The sequence below is a fragment of the Manacus vitellinus genome, unplaced genomic scaffold (assembly GCF_001715985.3).
Source record: "Manacus vitellinus isolate BGI_N305 unplaced genomic scaffold, ASM171598v3 scaffold_27_pilon, whole genome shotgun sequence".
Taxonomy (NCBI): domain Eukaryota; kingdom Metazoa; phylum Chordata; class Aves; order Passeriformes; family Pipridae; genus Manacus; species Manacus vitellinus.
The window spans coordinates 909,283-929,992 of record NW_021940039.1 but is presented as its reverse complement, the minus strand read 5'-3'; the positions used below and the strand labels follow the sequence as shown (position 1 = coordinate 929,992).

Here is a 20,710-nt window from a genome sequence, read left to right as displayed (position 1 = left end):
TCACACCTTCCTCTGGCTGCGTAGTCTGAGCGTTCTCCCGGGAAGTTGTGACCTTTTGTTGTGTGTATTTTGTGCATCACACTTTTGTCTGGTTCTCGCAAGTTAATGCAAGATAAATGGTCCTTGTTCTGGGGGGTGTGTGCTGTGCTGTTGGCTCTGTAGGGGCTGCTACTGGGAATGCTGCACCAGGAACGAGAGCTGAATTTGGCCCTGCAATGGCTCTTTGTCTTGTCTGGTGGGATGTTCTGGGAAATGTGGGAATGCCTTTTAATCTTTCTTTTCTCTCTTGCAAAATAGACAAGTATTGGACAATCGGTATGGGTTGAAGAGGTGGCAAATTGGGGAAATTGCTTCCAAGATTGGGCAGCTCTATTACCATTATTAGTAAGTAAGCACAGAAGAGGATTCAGTGGGGAATGCAGGGTTAGTGCAGTTCCCTGCCAAATGTCTGGATGCTCAGTCAGGAGGAATCAGTGATTGGGCTGAGTCACGATGCCCGTTTCTGAATGAGGGCCCTGGGGTCTGCATGGGGCTGCAGGGAAGGGTACCTGTGAGCCTGGTACCACATTGCTGCTCACACTGATACTGCCTGAGGACTTATCTCCTGCCACCAAAGTGTCTTCCATGCGTGCTGCATTGGACTGTCCTGCAAAAGTGTGATTTACAAGTTTGGGAGCTTAGCGTTCCTTTAAACTTTCCAGTGAACCCATCACCTGTCCATATGGGTGCAAGGTGGGCAGCTTTGATTGTTATCTGAAATGGCATCCAAGCTCTGAAATCTCGCTTCCCAGAATGAGAGTCTGGCTTTCATATGATGTTACTTGAGGAAGGAGTTTTGCTGTGGATGCACAAGTGGGCTGAGGGGGCAGGAAGGGAGGGTTTGGCTTGGATTTCCATCTGAGGCAGGGAGCTAATCTGATTCTTCCTCTGCAGCCTGCGCACCTCAGAAACCAGCTATCTCAATGAGGCTTTCTCCTTCTACTCAGCAATTAGGCAGAGGTCATACTACTCCCAAGTCAACAAAGAGGACAGGTATGTCTGAATGGATGCCCTTGTTTTTTCAAGACTAGAATAGTGCATGGAAGCAGCAAAGAGCTATAAACTGTAAGGTTTGAAGAGCCAACCATGATATCTGACCCCCATGCCTTTCTCACAGAAGGAGACTGTGGAGAAGGGGGAGGCTGTGGCTTTCTTAGATATTTTTTATGTCCCTGTACCCAATTTTAAAGTAACCTCTAAGCAACCAGGAAGCTATTGATCATGATATGAATTCAGTCAGAACTCTTAGTCTGCAAGTGTTCAGCCTTGCTCTGGTCTCAAACTCCTCCTCTCCTTTACCCCAGTACCTACCTCTGTTCTATTTTATTCTCAAATTTGGCTGTCATGTTTTTGTTGTTGTGTTTAGGCCTGAATTGGTGGTTAAGAAGCTGCGTTACTATGCAAGGTTTATAGTGGTTTGTCTCCTGCTCAACAAAATGGATGTTGTAAAGGACCTTGTAAAGGTACGTTAAAATAAGGTTAAAGGTGCCGAGGGGTGGGAGGTTGCTGATCCTCACTTTTCTAGTCTATCTGACATCCTACATAGTGAACATCTTCTGTGATTCAGACATTTAGTAATGACACTTTAAGCTCAAATGATTTGACAGCGTTGTTTGAACACGAAGTAAAAATATTCCAATAACTGCAGCCTAGACGGGGAGGTGCCCTGTAGCTGCAGCAAAGGAACACCAAGCTGCTCCCCACAGCATATGCTTCCAGCCCCTCCGACAACCTTGCTGCAAGCAGCTCCTGGTCTTGACAGTTTTGTGTAGGTTGCATTGCTGTCTCTGTGTCTGAGCTCCCTTGAACTGCTAGCTTAGCTTAGCAGCAGCTGAAACAGCCACACCATTCCCTTTCTCAATGTATTTAAAGTCACTTGTAAGCTGAAATTTGAGTCCTTGGCATCCGTAGCTTATGGTAATAACCAGTGACAGAGCTGCTTGTGAGTGGGATAGTTAACTCCAGATATTCTTTGCATTTGGACCTACTTAAAAGACAATTTGCATTGCCAGAACTGAGTGCAACGTTGGCATTCTGTCTGCTGAAAGAGCGCGTTTTGGCTGGCATGTTAGTCAGAAGTGTGCTGCATATGTTCTCAAGGAATTTATTTGTTATTCTTAAAGGCCAGCACAGCTAACCAAATGTAAAGTTACTGCCTGCCTGTTAGACTGTTGGTTTAAGAAGTGACTGTGTCTGTCTTTCAACTGTCTGCATCAGGAGCTGTCAGATGAAATCGAGGACTACACTCACCGTTTTAATACTGAAGATCAGGTGGAGTGGAACCTGGTTCTTCAGGAAGTGGCAGCATTTATTGAGGTGAGAATACCATTTCCTTATAGTTGTTTATTCAAAAGTAAGATTTTCTGTCTTGTTCACTGAAGTGGTGCTGTATCACCACCCCTGAGGTAAGCAGGGGCAGGGACAGTGTGCCTGCCCCATTTACTCACTGGTGTGTTCAATGCCACAGCCCTTAACACGAGTATTTCAGTACTGCCAGAAGGGGTGGCAGCATTACCATTCACTCACCTCCTTTGCTATTCATTTCTAGGAAGGCAAACTAAAATAGGGCAGAGTTATTCTGAATGAAGGAATATTTAATTTGTTCTGTGTGACTCTGTAAGGTTGTTGATGCTGTTTGACTCCTCAGGTATAGAGAAGCTGGAGCAGAGTCCATGTCATTGGAGGCAGTATGCTTGTCTATTTGCTGTACTTTCATGTGCTTGAACCATGTATTTTTGCAGTCCCTAAGAACTTTGCCTTTCCGTGGGGGAAGGCATTACCCTGTAGCCTGCATGCAAATATACAAATATGTGTACAGCAAAGTAATTTAGAAAATCTGCCTCAGTTATGAAATGTTCTGTAAGTGACGAGACCTTTGGACTTTTCTCTGACTGCAGATCTGTATGTTTTCTGAATTCCTGATTTATTCTGGTTGCTTTTTTTAGGCAGACCCTGTCATGGTTTTAAATGATGACAACACCATTGTAATCACCTCTAACAGGCTTTCTGAGACAGGAGCTCCGTTGCTGGAGCAGGGGATGATAGTGGGACAGCTTGCTCTTGCAGATGCGCTCATTATTGGGAACTGCAACAACCAGGTAAAAGAAATTCTGGAGACTTGGGTTTACATCTTTGGAGTTCCCCCTTGGCAACCTTTCTGATCATTCAACAGCAAATCCAATAGAGGAGAACTTTAAAATATTTTTATTGTGATATTTGCAATGGCATCAAGAAGAAGAGGTTCTCAGAAATAGGAGCTAAAAATGAAATGTGAGATATTAGACCTGTGGTACTGACCTCTTACTGCTTATATTCATCATGTCAATTAAGTTGATACAATTGATTTTCATATATTGGATTGTTCTTAACATTCAAGCATGAGAGACCTCTGAGATATATCTTGAAAAAGCTTGACTTAAGCTTTCACATGACATACTCTGGTTTGTTGCAACTTCAGTGGCAACAGGAAGAGGTTTTCAAAAGACATTTGAAGTCTTTTTTTTACATGATGATAGTGAGGTTGTACAAACTTCATGACTCCTCTCTGAGCTTTTTTTCAGGTAAGCGAGGGAGGTGCATCTAAACTGCACTTTGTGTATCTTTATCACATTTTGTCTGAATTTATAGTCCATAACCATTTCAGCACTTGATTTGTAAGCAGCCTGGAAAAGTCTGTAATTTGGAAGCAGGGGTCTGCACTGCAGTGACCTGTCTGGGTAGACTTTATCCTCAATGAGCTTTTCCAGAAGTCCTTCACAGCTCTTTGGAGATTCAAAGAGGGCTCTGGCAGATCCCTGAGAAAGAGAGAATGCAGTCTGGTATGCAGTGGAGTCTCTTACCTGGATGATTCCAGAGAAATGCTGTTTAACATGTATCTGTCAGAATAAACTGTGTGACTCTCTTGCAGGTGAAGTTCAGTGAGTTGACAGTGGACATGTTCCGCATGCTGCAAGCGCTGGAGAGGGAACCCATGAACTTGGCATCACAAATGAACAAACCTGGAATGCAGGTAAGTTCCACTTCAGTGACAAACCTGGCAACAGATCTTAAGTGGGCCTTTCATTTGTTTTATTTTAAATAGTATACTCCTTCAGTATTGTCACTGTGCAGAGCAGGTTAGTAAAGATGGTGTAACCTACTGGAAGTTAGTGAAGAGCAGCTCAAACCTGGACTCATCAGGTTGCTAAGTCATCTGAAAGTTAATATCCCCTGCTGAGAAAGCATAAAAATATTTTAGCTGGGGGCATAAGGAAATATGAGAATTTAATTTATTTATTTGAGATGAAAAGTGATTTTTGTCACTCTTTTCTTGGACGATGCTTTAGAGAGTAAGAAAGATTTAGGTCACAAGTTTCAATGGGGCATACTACAAAGTTGTGCATCTTGCTTTACTGTGTAACAGGAAATGTACTGTGGGCAGACTATTTGTGTAGGAAATGTGTTGGAGATGAACATTCTAATAAGTAGAAATTTGGAGGGTTTTGAAACTGCTTTGATAATATCTGGTTTTGGGGGTTTTTTGAGTAGTGTTTTTGTTTGTTTGTTTTAACAGGAATCGACAGAGAAACCAGCAAGGCGGGAAAACCCCCATAAATATCTCCTTTATAAACCAACTTTTAGCCAGCTATATACATTTTTAGCAGCATCATTTAAGGTTTGTGAAATTGGTGAATTTATTTGTAAGAAAAATATCCAGGATAGTTTGTGACACTGAATAAAATGTGGATCTGCACTGATCTGGAGAACAGAAAAATCTTTAAAGTGTTCTTTTACTTCATGTTATGCCAAACATAATCCAAAGTCAGGGAAGTACCTCAGGAAATGGTTGCTCTTCAGCACGGTATAGCTGCTAAATCTCCAGTCCTGTATCCCATTCAAATTGTATCCTGCACAAGCTGTAGTTTTATCTGCCTGTCTTATTTTCTTACCCCCTGCTGTCCTCCAAGCCAGTCATCTATACATTTGTAGATTTTTTTTTAATACAGTTGCTGCACTTATTTTAATTTAGCAAAGTTCCTGGGCTCATTATGCTTAATGCTGACTGTACAAGTCCACAACTTAGGATTTAGTAGTAAAACCAAACCATGAATCCTATAAAGAAAGAAGTTTCAGTTTGTCTCAAGGAACAGCTGGTAAGGTGCAGGAAGTGCATCCTTACTTCTTAGAATTTTGTGTGCCTGAATGCTAAGCCTTTGGCAGAAATTAAAAGTATCTGTTCCCTCATGCAAACAGTCCATTAGAAAGGTGGAAAATAGATTTCTTTTAGAGGTCTATACAGAAACCTGGATGTGTTGTGCTTGTTGGCCAGCTGAGAAGGGCCAAGGGGAAAAGACAGATGTTGCAGACTCTGGGGTATTTGGAAACAAACCCTCCTTTGTGAATTGTTTGGGAGTTAGGGTCTGTTTGGATCTTGGGAGCTTTTAATTTCCATATCTTAGAAAGCCTCAGATCTGGCTAGATAGTAAGAGAGTCTATGTGGAAGCAGGTGCTATTTCAGTGCAGCTTGGACCTCTGATATCAGCCTAGAGGTCTGTGTGGAGAAAAGTTATGGACACATCATTGGGTGACCCTTTGGTCTGTGTACTGCCCTGGTGGGCAGAAGTAGCACAATGATAATGACAATGTATTTATGAAGGTGATGGTTGAATATTAAAATAAACTTGACCTTTCTTCCCTTGCCACTCTCCTTGTCTGGGTTTCAGGAGCTGCCTGCAAACAGTGTGCTGCTGATTTACCTGTCTGCCACGGGCGTGTTTCCATCAGGTCGTTCGGATAGTGAAGGTACAATAAAGGAATGCTCCCTGTCATGAACAGGGCTTGAATTCTCTTTATGTTCCAGGACAAGTGACCAAGAAAGATGTCACAAAGCTCCTTTCAAAGACAAGTCAATTTGATTCTCCTGTCTGCTTAGTAAGATAGCCTTTTTTTTTTCCCCACAAACAATAATTAATTCTTTGTGTTTTAATTAATGTGCATTAACCTGAGAACTTTTCAAAGGACACATCCAGTTTTTGATGCATCTGAAGTATTAAAAGCTTCCCTAATTTTGAAGACCACATGGCTCAGTTGATGCATCAGTGCAAAGTTCATAAAATGGCTCAGTGGCACTTTGTGATTCTTTCCATCCCCAGCACCAGGAGATGGGGGGTGAAAGGGCTGAAGCGGCTGCAGGGACTGCTCTATTTGCACGCTCGTTAACCTGACAATTCAAGCCCTTCTCATGATTTCGACAATTCCCCTCACCTCATCCTCCTGTTCTTTGCAATCTAGCAGAATATTTGGATGCAGCTGCAATGTAAAAGCTGAAAACTGGTTAGCTAAAGTAAACACAGTCCAAAGATCTGTTTATGTAATTCAAGAAAAAATCCAAATACCTTTTTAACATCCTAAATATTGTACAAACCTCATCTGTTTGAGACTTGCATTCCTTTATAAGATGCATGCCTTGTCCTCCCTGGTGCATGATTTATAGAGCTCTCAAAATGCTAAAAGAAAAAAAATCCCTGTCAGCTTTGTATTGTGGCAGTGATTTTTTTTAAATGCTTTTAACATTTTACTTCTTGCTGCAACTTGGTGCTAGGTTCTAACTGAAGCTTGTTCTCCAAGGCCTGTGGTATGTCCACCTCACTGCATGTGTTGTTTCAGCTTAAGACCTTGTGGTAGAAGCATCCAGGCTCAGTCACCTGAGGAGCTGCACAGCCAGAGTGCAGCTTTCCTTCAGTGCATCCCATCACAACTGCAATCTTTTAATAAGGTGGTGTGGTCTGCCCAGAGTTCTGCCTTATTAAAAGGGAGAGCAGCTGCAAGTTGCACTGTCCATCGCCTGCAAGCAGCTTGTGTTTGGCAGACCATGTGAGATGTTTGTAACTGTGCTAAATTAATGTCTGTTCTGTTCCTGATTTTGTATCCCCAAAGCTTCCCTTAAAATGGAAAGGTGCCTTGTATCCAAACCTGAAAAAATTGCATTTGGTGGCCAAATAGGGGTCAACCAGCTCTGCAAATGTATAACAGAATGAGGAAACCCTAATACTTTATTTTACTAATGTTAGTGACATTTCATATCCATACCAATGGCAGAAATATATCTTGTAGGATGTGATATTTTTTGTAGCCATTGCTTTCATCTTTGCTCTCCATCAGACAGTCAGGGGGTAGCTCAGTTGGGCAAACTTAGCAGAATACTTTGTTAGCTTACCATGGGAACACATGTTCAGGGTGTGTGCATGTGCAAATTGTGAATTCTGACTTTGAAATCTTAAAACACAAACCTTTGCTGCAGATTTGAAATCTGGTTAAATCTGTTTTGTCCTTTTGTCATTCTCTGAGCTCTCTCTTCTCCCCTTTGCAGTGTTATAACTGCAGATGATAATAATATATCCATTATTTTTTATTAATTTAGCTTTATTTTTTTATCAAATTCTGAATCTGGAATATGCAAACTCATACAGTAATTTTACGGAGGTATTGATTTCCCTGTTTCAAGTGTGTAATGGGTTTTAATCTTTTTGCTCTATAGTTTAACAAAAGCCAATATCTGGATCTTTTGTATTATGTTTGTGGATAAATAATGAATAATTAAGTTAGAAGTTATGAAGTTGCATTGCTTGCTTCTATTTGATAGATGCTGAAATTGCTAAGAGAGTATAAATGGAATATGTAGTTAGTGAAGGCTCCACATTCCCCTCTCCCCTCCTTACAACTGCAGTAGTTCAGATTCCTTCAGTTTTCTGAGATTTGTTGTTGCTTTCTCCCTTCCATATAATTGTTAAATCTCTCAGGGGTGAGTTGCCCCTGCTGATTTGAGCTTCCTTTTTCCCCTGTGTAGGTCCATATGACTTTGGGGGTGTTCTGACAAACAGTAACCGGGACATTATCAATGGGGACGCGATCCACAAGCGAAACCAGTCGTACAAGGAGATGCACTGGTAAGTGTCACAGTGGGACACCTGGGAGTTCAGAAAAATTTGTCTTCAACAGAGAAAAAGGCATCAAAGCCTCTGGAATTCAAACTCCTCAGTGCAGGACATCATAGTGGAGATTGGCTTGAAGTCGAACACTTAGAAATGAATGTTTAAATGATGATTTAAACACTTCAAAAGTATTGCTGTGACTTAATGTAAGTTCTTAATTACTGGCAAACTTCACATTAATGATGGATGGTTTCTCAAGAAGATAAACATCTCTTGAACTAGTAATAAGTCCCATAGCCCGTATTATAGAGAATACCAAGTGAGTTGTGCAGTCACTCCCTGAGGATGAATCCGAGGCCTGGGGCACGGGGAATCTGCTTGGTTTTTTTCTGGATGTGGGCAGCTGTGTGGCTGAGCAGTTCTAGTGCTCTGTGAGGCGTCCCTTTCTCTTTCCAGCCTCCACCCTGGAGATCTCTACCCTTTCACCAGAAAGCCTCTGTTCATCATCGTGGACTCTTCCAACAGCGTCGCCTATAAGGTAAGACCCTTGGAGGCAGCTCCTCGTGTGGTAGGATACAGTGCCAACCCCTAGTTAGCTTACACTTTTAACAGGCTATTTTTTTAAACAGTTTGTATTCAGTCTTTCTTTTCTTTTGAGGTTGTGCATGCTAGTCAGGATCTGACCCTATGAATAGGAACAAGAAGGAGAAGCACATGAACAGCCGCTCATTGGAAAGTAATAAATCCTCCTGGAGGGAAAAAAGGTTCAAGATTTCCAAGGTCTCTGGTGGGAGGTTTATTTTTGTTTTATACCAAAGACAAATCTCGGTGTGTGTGCATGGGGGAGGGAGATAACTAATGTGCTTTTCTTTTTTCCAGTCATCCAACACTCAGTTGCTTTTAAGCAACAGAAAGGAGTCAAAGCATTGAGCCTGATCTTATAAAACACAGGGTGTCTGTGTCTGAACCAAGGAAGTAACAAGACTCAAATTAGCATCCAGTGTTACTGTAGAGTGGTATTTGCTTGGACACTGAGCCTCCTTCCTAGGGTGCTCTGGACTTACAGTAGAATTGCTCCATGCTAAATCACCTCCAGGAATCTGCAATTCGGGTAATACAGAAGCAGGTGTTGCACTCGTAGTGGCCAGTTGAATCTGCAGAGCATTACACATTTATTTCATTCATGAATGGGGTAATAAGAATGTGCTATATCTGGGGAAAGTGCCACTTCTTCTGTCTTCCTTTTTATAGCTCCATTATGTGCAGTGAGGAAAGGGAACACCCACAGCTGTGTTTCGGAGGAGGAACAGGGACGTCTAGTGGCCAGAGGAACTTGTGCCCTGTTCGGTGTCCACAGTCTGTGCTGTTTGTTTGAAAGGCATTTGTTGGCCAAGGAGAGGTACTAAATAAGTGGTCAGTGTGATTTGGGATAGTTCTGTACTGAGCCAGGGAGCTCCTGCCAGACACTCAAATCTGGCCTCTCCATTGGGTCTTTGCTTTGTTGGACTGTAATGTATCTCAGAGGGCTTTTTAAACATCACTGCATTTAAGTTCACCACACTAGGTTTCAAAGCAAATCTGCTTTTTTTTAAATTCCCTTCTCCATTTAAAGGGAGGGAAACACAATTGGAATGATTTACTTATCTTTCTGAGAAAATGAGCGTTTGGTAGGGATTTATTTTCCTTTGCTCTTTCCTGACATTCATTCCAGTATAACATCAGGAGGGTTGGTTTTGTTTCAGGGGAAGAAGTGTGGCTCAGGTTTGGTTTTTTGGTTTGGTTTTTTTACCCCCTTCCTCTTTAATAGAATTGCTGAAAGATGTCAAGTGGATCAACTCTGTAAGAGAGTAAGGGATTCCTGTTCATCAGATAGACTGGGGTTCTGTGGACATCTTCAAGCTGTTTGGGGTGATGGATTTCCACACGTAGATTTGCAGCTCTTGTGAGAATAACTGTCAAATGTTTACAGTAGAATTTTCTCTTTGTATTACATTTAAATTTGAGAATTAATTTTTCTTTTGATTTTGTGGGCACACAGTAAGCAAAGCTGTAACCTCCACTGAGGTTCTTTTCCTTGTCCTGCAGTAGTGCAAAACCCACCAGTGCTCAGTCTGTTCAGCACACAGAGCAGCTGGGGGAGAGCAGTCCAGCTCTGCCTGTGTGGAAGGAGCAGAGAAATGGGAGTTTTGGAAGTACTTCAGGACAGGATTATAGAAGTGGCTGCTAGGAGCTCTGACCCAGATCAGAACCGTGTGGGCACAACTGTGAGGAATCTAAGAAGAAATATGTTCAGCATTTCAGAAATGACATTCCACTTCCTCATCTCTTGCCCCTGAACGTAGGCAGGCAGGTGTGTGGGGACAGGTTTAGGTGTCTTGTTCTGTTTTCCACTGAAGGGACATGGCAGAGCTCTCAGTGCCAGTGTTTCCTAGCCCTGGCACACTCCTCCTGTCACTGTGCTGTGCCTGCTGGGGTCCTTGTCCCCACAGTGCCCTGACAGGGCTGGCGTGTGACTGTCCCTGGGTGGGCTGGGAGGGGCTTTGTAGGCTCGAGCCCTGGCACTAACAAAGAGGGTCTGTGCAACTGTGTGAGAAGCTGAAATCAGTACTGCCTTTTTTCCACATGGCTGCCCTGATCTTTCCTGATAGGACAGGAGCTATCCTGACATTTAAATGTCACTGCCGGCAGTACCGGCAGGAACAGCAACTGCTCACACATCTTCTTCTGCAGCCCGTTCCTGCTCTCCTGCACGCATCCCTGTCCTCTCCCCCTCTCTGCAGGGCTGAAATGGTGATGACTGAAAGTCAGTCCTGCCAGGAAGTGACTTGCCAGTTTGTCAAATCAGCGGCACTTGAACAGCTTCCTCCCTGTATATTTAGCTGAAAGTGGAAGATAACTGCAAATCGAGCATGTCTACTGAAAGCCGTTAATTTTTTTTTAACACTTCCATTTAAATATAGATGGCTGTGTGTTCTTGAAGGTTACCACTGCATATGTGGATGAAATAATATTTTTAGATCAATATCATCCTGTAGCTGTGGTTTTCTAGGATCACGGATCATGGTCAGATGCAAAGTCTTAAAATCAAACCAAACCAAACCCAAACCTACAGCCAGTGAGAATGCAAGGCCTTTGTCAGTGATGTGGTACAAATACTCAGCTTAGCAAAGCCTACATGTGAAGTGACTTCTTTTGGGGAGTTCTTTTTTCAAAAGAGATGTACATGCATTGTCAAAAGCAGCAGTGCTTCTGTGGGAAACTTGAGTGCTGAAGTAAAAAAACAGAGTCAGTTTTGAAGCAAAGTATGGATTATCCTTATTGGAGTCATCCATGCACTGAAAGGTAGGGCATTCCTTATCCAGAGCTGCTGTTAACACCTGGACTGCAGGGCAGGTTTTCCTGGTGCACCTTTGGCCCTCTGCTCCCAGCCATGGCTGTAAATGCTTCAGTTCCTTTGTTCCATGTATCCCACAGCTCTTTCCTGGGGAAATCAGGAGCGGGGTGGTGGTGAGTGAATCCTGGTGTTCACCTGGGCTCTGCTAGGCAGAGTGTCTGGGCAGGAGCTGTGGCCTGGCAGGCAGTGTCTCCTGGCTCCGTGGTGTGGGTGTAGTGGGTGGCAGGAGCTCCTGCCTTCCACAGAGCACGTCTGGGTCAGGCTGTGGAGTTTCCCCCCGTGCAGGACTCACTGGCTGTGTTGGCTTCACCTGCTGGGACAGAGTCCAGAGTGCTCCCAGATACTGCAGGGAGTGATACCTTGCCTGAGATACCCCAGTGACCTGGGTTTGCTGTTGGCACTGTTCAACTGCAGTGTTGCTGCTCCTGGTGGCAGCTCTGCTTTGGTCTGTAACTGAGCGATACAAGATGGAATTAAACGTCAATCTGCTCGTGAAAACTGAGCATACGTGTTACTGGAGAAGGTGAAACCTGCCAGTGTGTGTCCAGTAGAAACCAGCAGGTCTGGGGTGACTCCTGGAGTTGGAAATGTTTCTTTGTAGTTCAGTTTCACCAATTCCTGGGCTGGCCTGGAGTTACTGTCTACAAGAGAAGAGTCTTTGTTTCTTCATTAGAGACCAAACCTTGGTATCCAGCATTATCAATCTTCTTTGGACTCCTAATGAACTCAAGGTTTTTAGGACTAGTCAGCACTCTGCCAAAGATGGGACATGTTTTATTTTGATTAGACTAGATTACTGTCTTTAGTATTTAGCAGATTAGATTAAATTAATTCTGTAAAACTAATTTAACTGAAATATACTGCCTGGAAGGGAAAGTTCCATTTGAATTACACAGAGGCCAGAAGGAATTAAAAAACTAGCTTTTTGAGGATTCTACACAAGCAAATACTTCTGGTATTGTATGTCTTACAGTCATAACCTGACAGTTTTAAGACTGTACTCTGCAGACGTATGTGTGGCACTCGTGTGCTCTGGATGCAATGGTTTGAGTCTGTGCTCTGAGAGGGTGCAGACACAATCACATCTTTTATGGCTTTGCAAGCCTGCATGGTTAAGAGAGCTGTTCTGGTGACAGCTAATGAGGTTATGTAAATGATTTTTGGCATTTTTTCCCTCTGTGATAATGATTTACCACCAGACAGATATGCAGTAGGACTGTTATCAGGTAAATGTTGCTGAAACTGGACAGTGGTGGTGCTTGAGGTTCTGGAGAAATCCTTGTGCAATGGGACTTAGGCAATATTTAAGGTGCTGGTGCAGGGGCCATGAAATGAGTATTGTAAAATGAGGTTCAGTACAGCGGATATCAAGGTTATGACATACTTGTTTTAAAGGAAGCTTCTTTTAAAACTCTTCTCCTCTGGGCTTTCCTGTTTCATTAGATTTAGAAAGAAAAGGGGAAAGAAATGACTTTGACTGGACAGTTCAGTTGGTATTGAGGGAAGATGCAAGAGCTGTTTTGACCTGAAAGCCAATGGCTTTCACTGCAGAACATGATTTTTTTTCAAGTAACGTATTAGTACTGAATATTTCCATGAAATCAGTATCTGCCATCAGTACCAGTGAAATGAGAGAATTGTAATTCCTTTAAAATGCAGTGGGTTATATTCCTTCTATGTGTGATCTAATTGACCTTGTCAGGCTCACTGCCAATGCTGAGCTGTGCAAGGGGCATTAGTGTCTCTGTCATTAATAGGATTTGTACCCTGCTGAATATTCAAGGCAAGCAAAGTGACCATCAATACTTCAAAACTCTTATCTGTTACAGAATTTCACAAACTTATTTGGACAGCCATTGGTGTGCTTGCTTTCTCCAACAGCATATCCAAAAGCATTACAAGGTATGTGCAGTATTGCATTTCCCGAGAAGTTGCAGTTGCATCATGTGTCTATCCCAAAGAAATAGAACTTGGATTCCTCAGGAAAAGACGCCTTTTCACTACTATGTAACCCGTAAATCAGGTTGACAGTCGCTGCAGTAATATGATAAAGCTTATTTACTGTTTATGGTAAATAATTTATTCTAACACTGATGGTATTTCTACAATAAGCTCCAACAAGTGGTAGGAGCAAAGCCTCTCCTACGCAGAGACTGAGTAAATTGCCATCCCAGTGCAGGATGACGGTTTTAGCACTTTGGGCAGCTTTGTTAGTCCCAGAAAGAGAGCAGAGACAGTTAAGGTGTCTTGGTGTTAATGCACGTCCCCAGCAAGGCTTTATTGCCAGCCCCTGATCAGATCTGCACGAGAGAAGGTGTAACTAACCCAGAGGAGTAGCTCCTCTCTTACGGAATTTAGCGGGTGAGTGGCTTCATTCTGTGGCAGGGACAGTGTTTCTGTTTCATGTGCCAAATGTATCTCTTTGTCTATTGATTTATTTTTCCTTTTAGATCAGTCTCAGCGGGGTAGCCTCTTCACACTCTTTCTGAACAATCCTTTAATGGCATTCCTGTTTGTCTCTGGATTATCAAGCATGCGCAGAGGATTGTGGGAGAAGTGTCAGGATTACCTTAGGAAAATCAACCGGGATATTGCCCAGCTGCTGACCCACTCCCGGTCCATAGGTATGGCCTCAGCATGCACAGCTGAACCTTTTGTAAGGGGTTGGTTTTTAAGCCTTTCTAAACTGAGCTTTCCTTGCCTCCTCTACAGACCAGTCCTTTCTTCAGTTTTTTGGGGATGAATTTCTTCGCCTGCTTCTCACAAGATTTATCTTCTGTTCAGCCACAATGAGGATGCACAAAATCTTCCGGGTATGGAGGGATATCTGTGCCTTTGTGGGAAGGACAGTCCAGTGCATGTAAAACTGTGCTGGCTCGGGGTGGAGGGGGCTGAGGGCTGAGCACATCCCTGTGGCTTCAGAAAGATGACTGATGCTCACATGCTAATTCCTACAGCCTGCACTGAGGCTGTGCCTTTGTGTCTCTCCAAAGGCACAAAGCCTTTGACTTGCTGGAGCCTTAGTCCTGCACAGAAGTTGCAGCAGACACACTCCAGTTCATTTATGTCACTCTGAACAGCTATGTCTGCTAGAAAAATACATCTTAATAGGTCGAGATTATTATTTCTACACAACTAAAAAGGTGTAGAACAAGAATATAAGACAAAGTGGGGAGGAGTGGGATGTTACTGCTGAATGTGTTCTCATGTGAATGGGTTTTGAAAGGTGTTTGAAGTGTAAATGAATAAGCTCAACAGGAAGATGCATTTTTCCTCCTCGTTGGTTAAAGCTGTGCCAACAGTGAAGTCTGCTTCTGGATCTGCACCATTTTATGTATGTGAGTGTTGGCATATAAACTGCCTGCTCCATTTTAAACACTGCAGGAAGAAATGGGAGTTGAGCACAGAGAGGGGCAGTATTCACTTGTGGAACTGCAGACATCCAGCAGCTCTCTCAGCCTAAGTCATCTACCTGGGCCACTCTGATATTGGGGAAAAGAAACGTGTCTGTGTTAGTGTAGAGAGATTTGCCCCCAGTGTCTTAGATACTTGTTTTAGGATGAGATAAATCTCCCACTGGAGATGCTTACATGTGTGTAATTTCAAGAAATGAACTCCAGCCTGATAGGTAAGCACATATGAAGTCTCTTTGTCTTTTTTTTAGTCTTTTTTTTCTCTTTTTTTTTTTTGCAAAGCTTCTGTGAACATACCAATAACCATCTCAGATTGTCGTGGGTATTTGTATTGCCACTATAATGGAAACAGAAAACTGAAAATTCTAGAACATTTTCTCTCTCTACCATACTGAACAGATAGTGTGAAACTGGCCTTTTGCAATCTTCTTTGTAAAGGCTGTGAAAGAAACAAGTGTCTGATTCTCTCTGTTTTCACTGTTATCTAGCAGGAGACTCGAAATTATCCCGAATCTTACCCTCAGCTGCCAAGAGATGAAACGGTGGAGAACCCTCACCTCCAAAAGCACATTTTGGAGCTGGCTTCCATACTGGATGTTAGGAATGTTTTCCTGGAAAACACCCTCGATGACTATTAAAAGAAACTGTCTTATTGCAAAGGGGTTTCCCTGGCCACAGATTTTGAATGGTGCAGTTTTATAATGTGAAAATCATAAAAGGAAGTACTTGATTTTATTTTTAAATTTAGGACCATTATTTTAAAAAGTAATAATAAACAGCTGTTAGTTGAGCTGTTCCATTCTGTATGGGGTCAATTTTATAAGCAGAAGTTTTCATGTCTTTTAAATGTTAAACTAAAGAATCACTAGAGGTTTATTTCTGGTCTTGTGGCTGTCAACCACATTTCCAACAGCTGATCCTAAGCATAGAAGTATTATTGGTTACCTTTAGCCCACATTTGTGGAAATCCTTTATTTTTATACAATTTTAAGAAATTGGAAAGAAAAAAATCAACAGAAAAACCAATATTTTATCCCCAAAGAGTTTGGATTTGAAATGGTAAAGATGGAACCACACAGTGCAAACCAACAATAGCAATAACAGAGTCCTTCATAACAAATATATTTTTTCAGTCTTAGGCAAGTGAGGAGACAAAACTGTGGACAATTAAGTTGCATTTGGAGCAGTGGCTTTCAAGTGAAGTTGTAAAGATACTTAATGCTCCCTGTAAATTGGACACAGCAGTTTTCCATATGAACTGTGTCCTGCTGGCCAAGGACCTGGTTGGGCAGGTGGTCAAGTTACAGATGCCCAAGGCTGGCCCCCACCTCTTACTGTCCTGTGGGTCATCTTGCCATTTGTGTTGCTGCCACAGGAGGACAGGGAATTCTTCATTTTGAGATACTATGTAGAAATTCTGACATTTCCAGGAGGTGTTACCTCTCCTTTCCCTGTGTGGGTGGAATGTGTGGCTCCCACAGTGTGAGCACTCCCTGAAAGGAGCTAAAAGGACGTCCTGTACAGTGCTGAGTACAAGCCCTTCCCATCACTTGCGTATCCAACCCTGCTGTGCTGGATCCCCGTGCCCCAGGAGAGGTGCTGATGTTCCCCTTGCAGGTTAAAGCAAGTGGGAGCTGCCATAACCCCGTGGATGTTTTGCATGTCCCCCACTGCAGCTCAGTCCTGCCCTGGAACCAGGAGAACCGAGGGGCTGTAACTCTGTGGCAGCACCGTGGGCTCCCCAGCCCGTACCCTGGCTGTGGGGGTGTGGAGGAGGACAGTGGCCCTTGGGGAGGTGCTGGCTGGGGAAGGCTGTTCTGGCTGCTGGGAACAGTGCTGGCTGGCTCATTTGGGACTGTACTGCTGCCCTGCAGGTAGAGGAGCCCTGGCAGCTCCTGGCAGGGCAGGTGTGAGCAAGAAGGAAATGGAGATACTTTAAGCTATTAAATAAAAAAGTTTATTGTCACTGTTCCATGGTCTGCTAGAAAAGAAGTGGAAGGACAAGTCTGATCAGTGCTTTTTGTTGAAGCCCAGCCATGCCTCTGTGTTTAGGTAAAAACAAAGCAGAACTTGCTGACTGCCATGGTATCCTGGCAGGCCTGTGTGCAGTGCCATCACCCAAGGGGTGGTCTAGTCAGCCACAACAGCACTGGTGGATCCATTCAGCTGAGGGCACAGGATGGAACAGCAGGAATGGCTGGAGTGTAGCTGGGGAGTTTGCATGAAGGTTCTCTGTAGCTGGGCTGAAGCTTGCACCATCTATTCTTTATTTCCCAAGTGTACAAAATCCTGTGAATGCTCGTGTTTGTCCTAAGCAGTCTTGAAGCTGGTACCTTGAGCCCCCCCAACTTGGTGCTGCCCTTTGGATTCTGGCAGGACTTCATTTCCTGGGCTGTGGAGTTTGTTTTAACGAGTGTGTGTTTGTGTGTGTGCATGTGTGTTCTCGGCGTTTGTGTGTGTATGTACAGTACACATACATCTACTGGCTGGTGTAAATTGTAAATATGTATATATGTATAGGTACTTGTATATGTATTAAAAAGAATGAACCACTACAATGTCTATATACAAAATTTATATATACACACATACGCCATTTTGGGTGGATTCCACAAGGTGCTGCAGATCATTTTTGGTTGTAGTAAAGGTTATGGCTCTTTGCCATTGTAATTTGCTGTTTCCAGGGACTTACCCTTGGACCTTGAGGTAATTCATGACTGATTTGAAGTACAAGAGCCCTTAGTTAGCCAGGGGAATGGGTACTCCTGTATGTATTAGTGGTAAGATTCATGTATTAACTGTGAAGCTGATCTCTGCCTTCCTGCCTGGTAGGAGGTCCCCAGTTACTAAAACATGGGATTGTATGTGGAAGCTGAAGGTACAGGAAGCCTTTAATGCAGCAGGGAGTGAGAGGTGGGTTATCTGTTGCCCTGCCTGCTGTTCCTCCCCCAGCAGTGTTCAGCTTGCATGGAAAAAGGGAACTGAGTTTTCCCCAGCTCACTGCCTTCCAACCAAATGCTTTTGCTTTGCTTTAGCTTTTGCTTTTATGAAGCTGTTCTCATTTTGGTTCCATCTATGTGGAAAACAGTATGCTGTTTCCAAGCATAGGAGTGATGATGATGATTCCAGTCGTGTGGGCTGGTGAACCTCTGGGACGTTGCTTGTGAACTGACTGGGAAAGCCCTGGGATCCCACCTTCATTTTAGTTGGGCTGAAGTGGGGAGTCCTTGCTTGTGACCTGAGAGGCTTCTACTCCAGTTTGCAGCCCTTCAAGGAGGTTCTATTTGCTTGTTGCCAAGGTAGATCTCATCAGAGGAAAATGCACTTTTTAAAAAAACTGAACAAAAAGCCCTGAAGAAGGTAGAATGTAGGAGGAGAATGTAGTCCTTGAAAATTAGTTCAGAAGTTGTACTTATCAGCAAAGACTTTCCAAGTCAAAAATTCATTCTCAAGGTTCCTCATTCTCCTCTTACCTGCTGATCTTTGTTAGAAGGTCAGTGCTGGCAGGGACATTCCAAAATAGAGGTTTCACTCCTGTTGTGTTGGGAGGAATATGGAATTGTACTGTGTAAGCAAAGGGCTCTTACCCTCTGTCTGCTCTAGCTGTAGCTAGGATGAGTGTCTGGTCTTGGATTTTGAGCCAGCCCCCTCCCTTCCCGCCCAAAGCAACTGCATCCAAGATGAAAATGTTGATATTTTCCCCTCCAAGTAAAAGCTTGTCTTGTTTGAACTAAGTCATTCTAAACTCGTGCTACTGTGTGCTCTGTGCTATGGTCGTAGGTACCTCGGTGTATGCTTGTGTGTACTGAAGAAAATCTGGTTTCTGTATCTCGCAGTCCTCAGTGTGGAAGCGAAGCAAAGACTGAACCATTTTTAAGTGAGAAGAGAACAAATCCTTTTCTTCTCAGGCCTGCTGCCTTCCCTCTTGTCTCGCTCTCCCTTTCTCCGTGTATCTTTATTGCTCATATTAACGGAGAAGACTTGCCAGCACCAGGCAATGCCAAATTAAAGGGGTAAATTCTGCATGTAATACATTGAGAGGAGAAGGTGAACTGGACCAACTGTGTCCTTATGGGACTGCTCCTGCCTGGCTCCCTACTCCCTGCATGTGGTGTGCTCAGATGAATCCTGCTCCCACAGTAGGCACCTGCTCAAATTGTTTATGCTCCTGCTCAAATTGGCTTTGAACATCCTGCAAAGTTACTGCTGTTGCCTTTTTTCGCCCTTTGACTTCTCAAAATAACAGTGACAGGGGAATGCAGGGTTATGAGGCTTTAATGCTCTGGTTTTTATTTGCTGTTGGGATGTGATGTGTCATTTTACTTCGTGCACAAGCTAAATGGAGCACTAACTTCCATGAGCTGTGCAAACGGGACTTGCTCCCTGGAGTGCTTTCTTGAGAAGTTCCAGGACATTTCTTTGAGTAGTTTGTCAAAATAATGTCTGTCAAGTCACGACTGACTAAACCTCTCAAGACTGTTCCCCAGGGAGATGTGCAGAGATGTCTTTTAAGGATCACAGGAAATAGACGGGGGCAACAGGAAATTAGGTTCCAAATAATCATCTTCAAAGGCTACAACTTGAGTAGCTCTGGTCAGGCTTCTCCCCTAAGGATGGGGTGGAAGTGCTGCTCCAAGATCCATCCCTGGCATGAGTTGGGAAGCACCTCCCCTGCCCCGCCACCTCCTGTGTACTGTAACCGTGCTGTGCTGCAAGTCTGCTCCTTCCAGGAAGCTAAAAATCTTGGCATCTGTCTGAACAACTGTTTTGTCTTGAGGCTTCTTTTGTAAAAGCTTTATCTGTGTTCAGTTCCTCAGTCAGTGTCCGAGTGCAGCTCAGTGGGGCAGCAGCAGCTGAGCCTCGCTCACCTGGTGGTGCTGGGGCTGTTCCTGGGGCTGAGGGAGCTCTGTAGACAGGAGCAGTTGTGTGAACAAGGGAAAAATCTAGTCTAGAGAGCTGAAAGCTGCTCTGTGCACCTCGGTAAGGTCAGGCTCTCCAGAGCAGATTATATACTCCCGAGAGGGCTCTCTTACATTGGTAATATCTGACTTTTAAAGCAATACTGTTCTGTGACCAGATGTATTGCAAGTCCTTTGAGGATCTGGGTGTCCACTAGTGAAGCAGGGGAGGAACATATCAGACATGTAACTGCTTTAGATTTAGGAATGCCAGTCAGCCACGTTTTGTTTTCCCCTCTAAACCATTACTTTGCCAAGACAGAGGAGATCTAGTTCGAGGCCTGTGAATCTGACTGACCTTTTTGGGGATTAAGGACTGTCTCTGAATTCTGCCCAGATGCACCCATAGATGTTTTATTCCCATTGGGAGCAGACCCCAGCACAGCTCCCTGGCCTGCAGGAGCCCCAGAGCAGAGCAGACCTCACCAGCCCCGTACCAGCAGCTGCTCCTTCCAGAATAAACCCTGCTGGGAGATCTGCCCCATTGACTTCGCAGGTCGCTTTCGGCACGTGTTTATCATCGCTTCTCCGTTGAAGTGGTTTGTGGGGAGCAGGATTCCGCCTCATGCAGGCTGAAAAGCACAAGTTGCTTCTGCCCTGGGCAAGACCCGGTGAGAAGGACGAGGGGAGCACAGGTGGGAGCGTCTGGGAGCGTTCTGGGAATGCAGAGGGACCGTGCCTCGGGCAGCACAGCTGCAGAGGTAGTGTTTTGCCTCTCTGAGAGTCAGATTATTTATTACCAAAAGTAATTTTATAGTGAATTGGTTTAAAGTTATTTTACAGCTGTGTGCCTGTATATCGTATTTTGGTAAAAACAGATATTTTCCTTGAAATATATAGAGATATATAAATAAACTTTTTTTGGAGCAAATGGACTTTTTTGCAAGGGATGTGTAATCGCCAAAGCAGCGTGATGCCAGAAGCGACTCTGCCGTTGTTCTGGGTGTCTGTGGAGGGAAGCAGCGTGTTTGTGTTACCGCCGGACCCTGCGGGAGG

At 43.8% G+C, this 20,710-nt stretch overlaps 1 protein-coding gene across 4 annotated transcripts in view; it reads left to right on the top strand.

Annotated features, from left to right (window-relative positions):
• The window catches only part of SCAI (suppressor of cancer cell invasion), a 32,571-nt gene extending 11,867 nt beyond the window's left edge, over nt 1–20,704 (top strand). For 2 of the 4 annotated variants that reach the window (XM_018074324.2, XM_018074323.2), the window contains 13 exons: nt 934–1,032; nt 1,406–1,502; nt 2,257–2,355; nt 2,985–3,137; nt 3,947–4,048; nt 4,592–4,693; nt 5,742–5,820; nt 7,865–7,964; nt 8,406–8,487; nt 13,173–13,245; nt 13,794–13,967; nt 14,056–14,156; nt 15,245–15,901. In XM_018074324.2, the coding sequence (XP_017929813.1) occupies nt 934–1,032; nt 1,406–1,502; nt 2,257–2,355; nt 2,985–3,137; nt 3,947–4,048; nt 4,592–4,693; nt 5,742–5,820; nt 7,865–7,964; nt 8,406–8,487; nt 13,173–13,245; nt 13,794–13,967; nt 14,056–14,156; nt 15,245–15,394 (1,411 nt within the window). In that variant the 3' untranslated portion in view covers nt 15,395–15,901. Of the gene's footprint in view, nt 1–297; nt 385–933; nt 1,033–1,405; nt 1,503–2,256; nt 2,356–2,984; nt 3,138–3,946; nt 4,049–4,591; nt 4,694–5,741; nt 5,821–7,864; nt 7,965–8,405; nt 8,488–13,172; nt 13,246–13,793; nt 13,968–14,055; nt 14,157–15,244 lie in introns of all 4 variants that reach the window. The other 2 variants (XM_018074322.3, XM_008931731.3) reach the window with 2 other exon arrangements.
• Nucleotides 20,705–20,710: the final 6 nt, after the last annotated feature.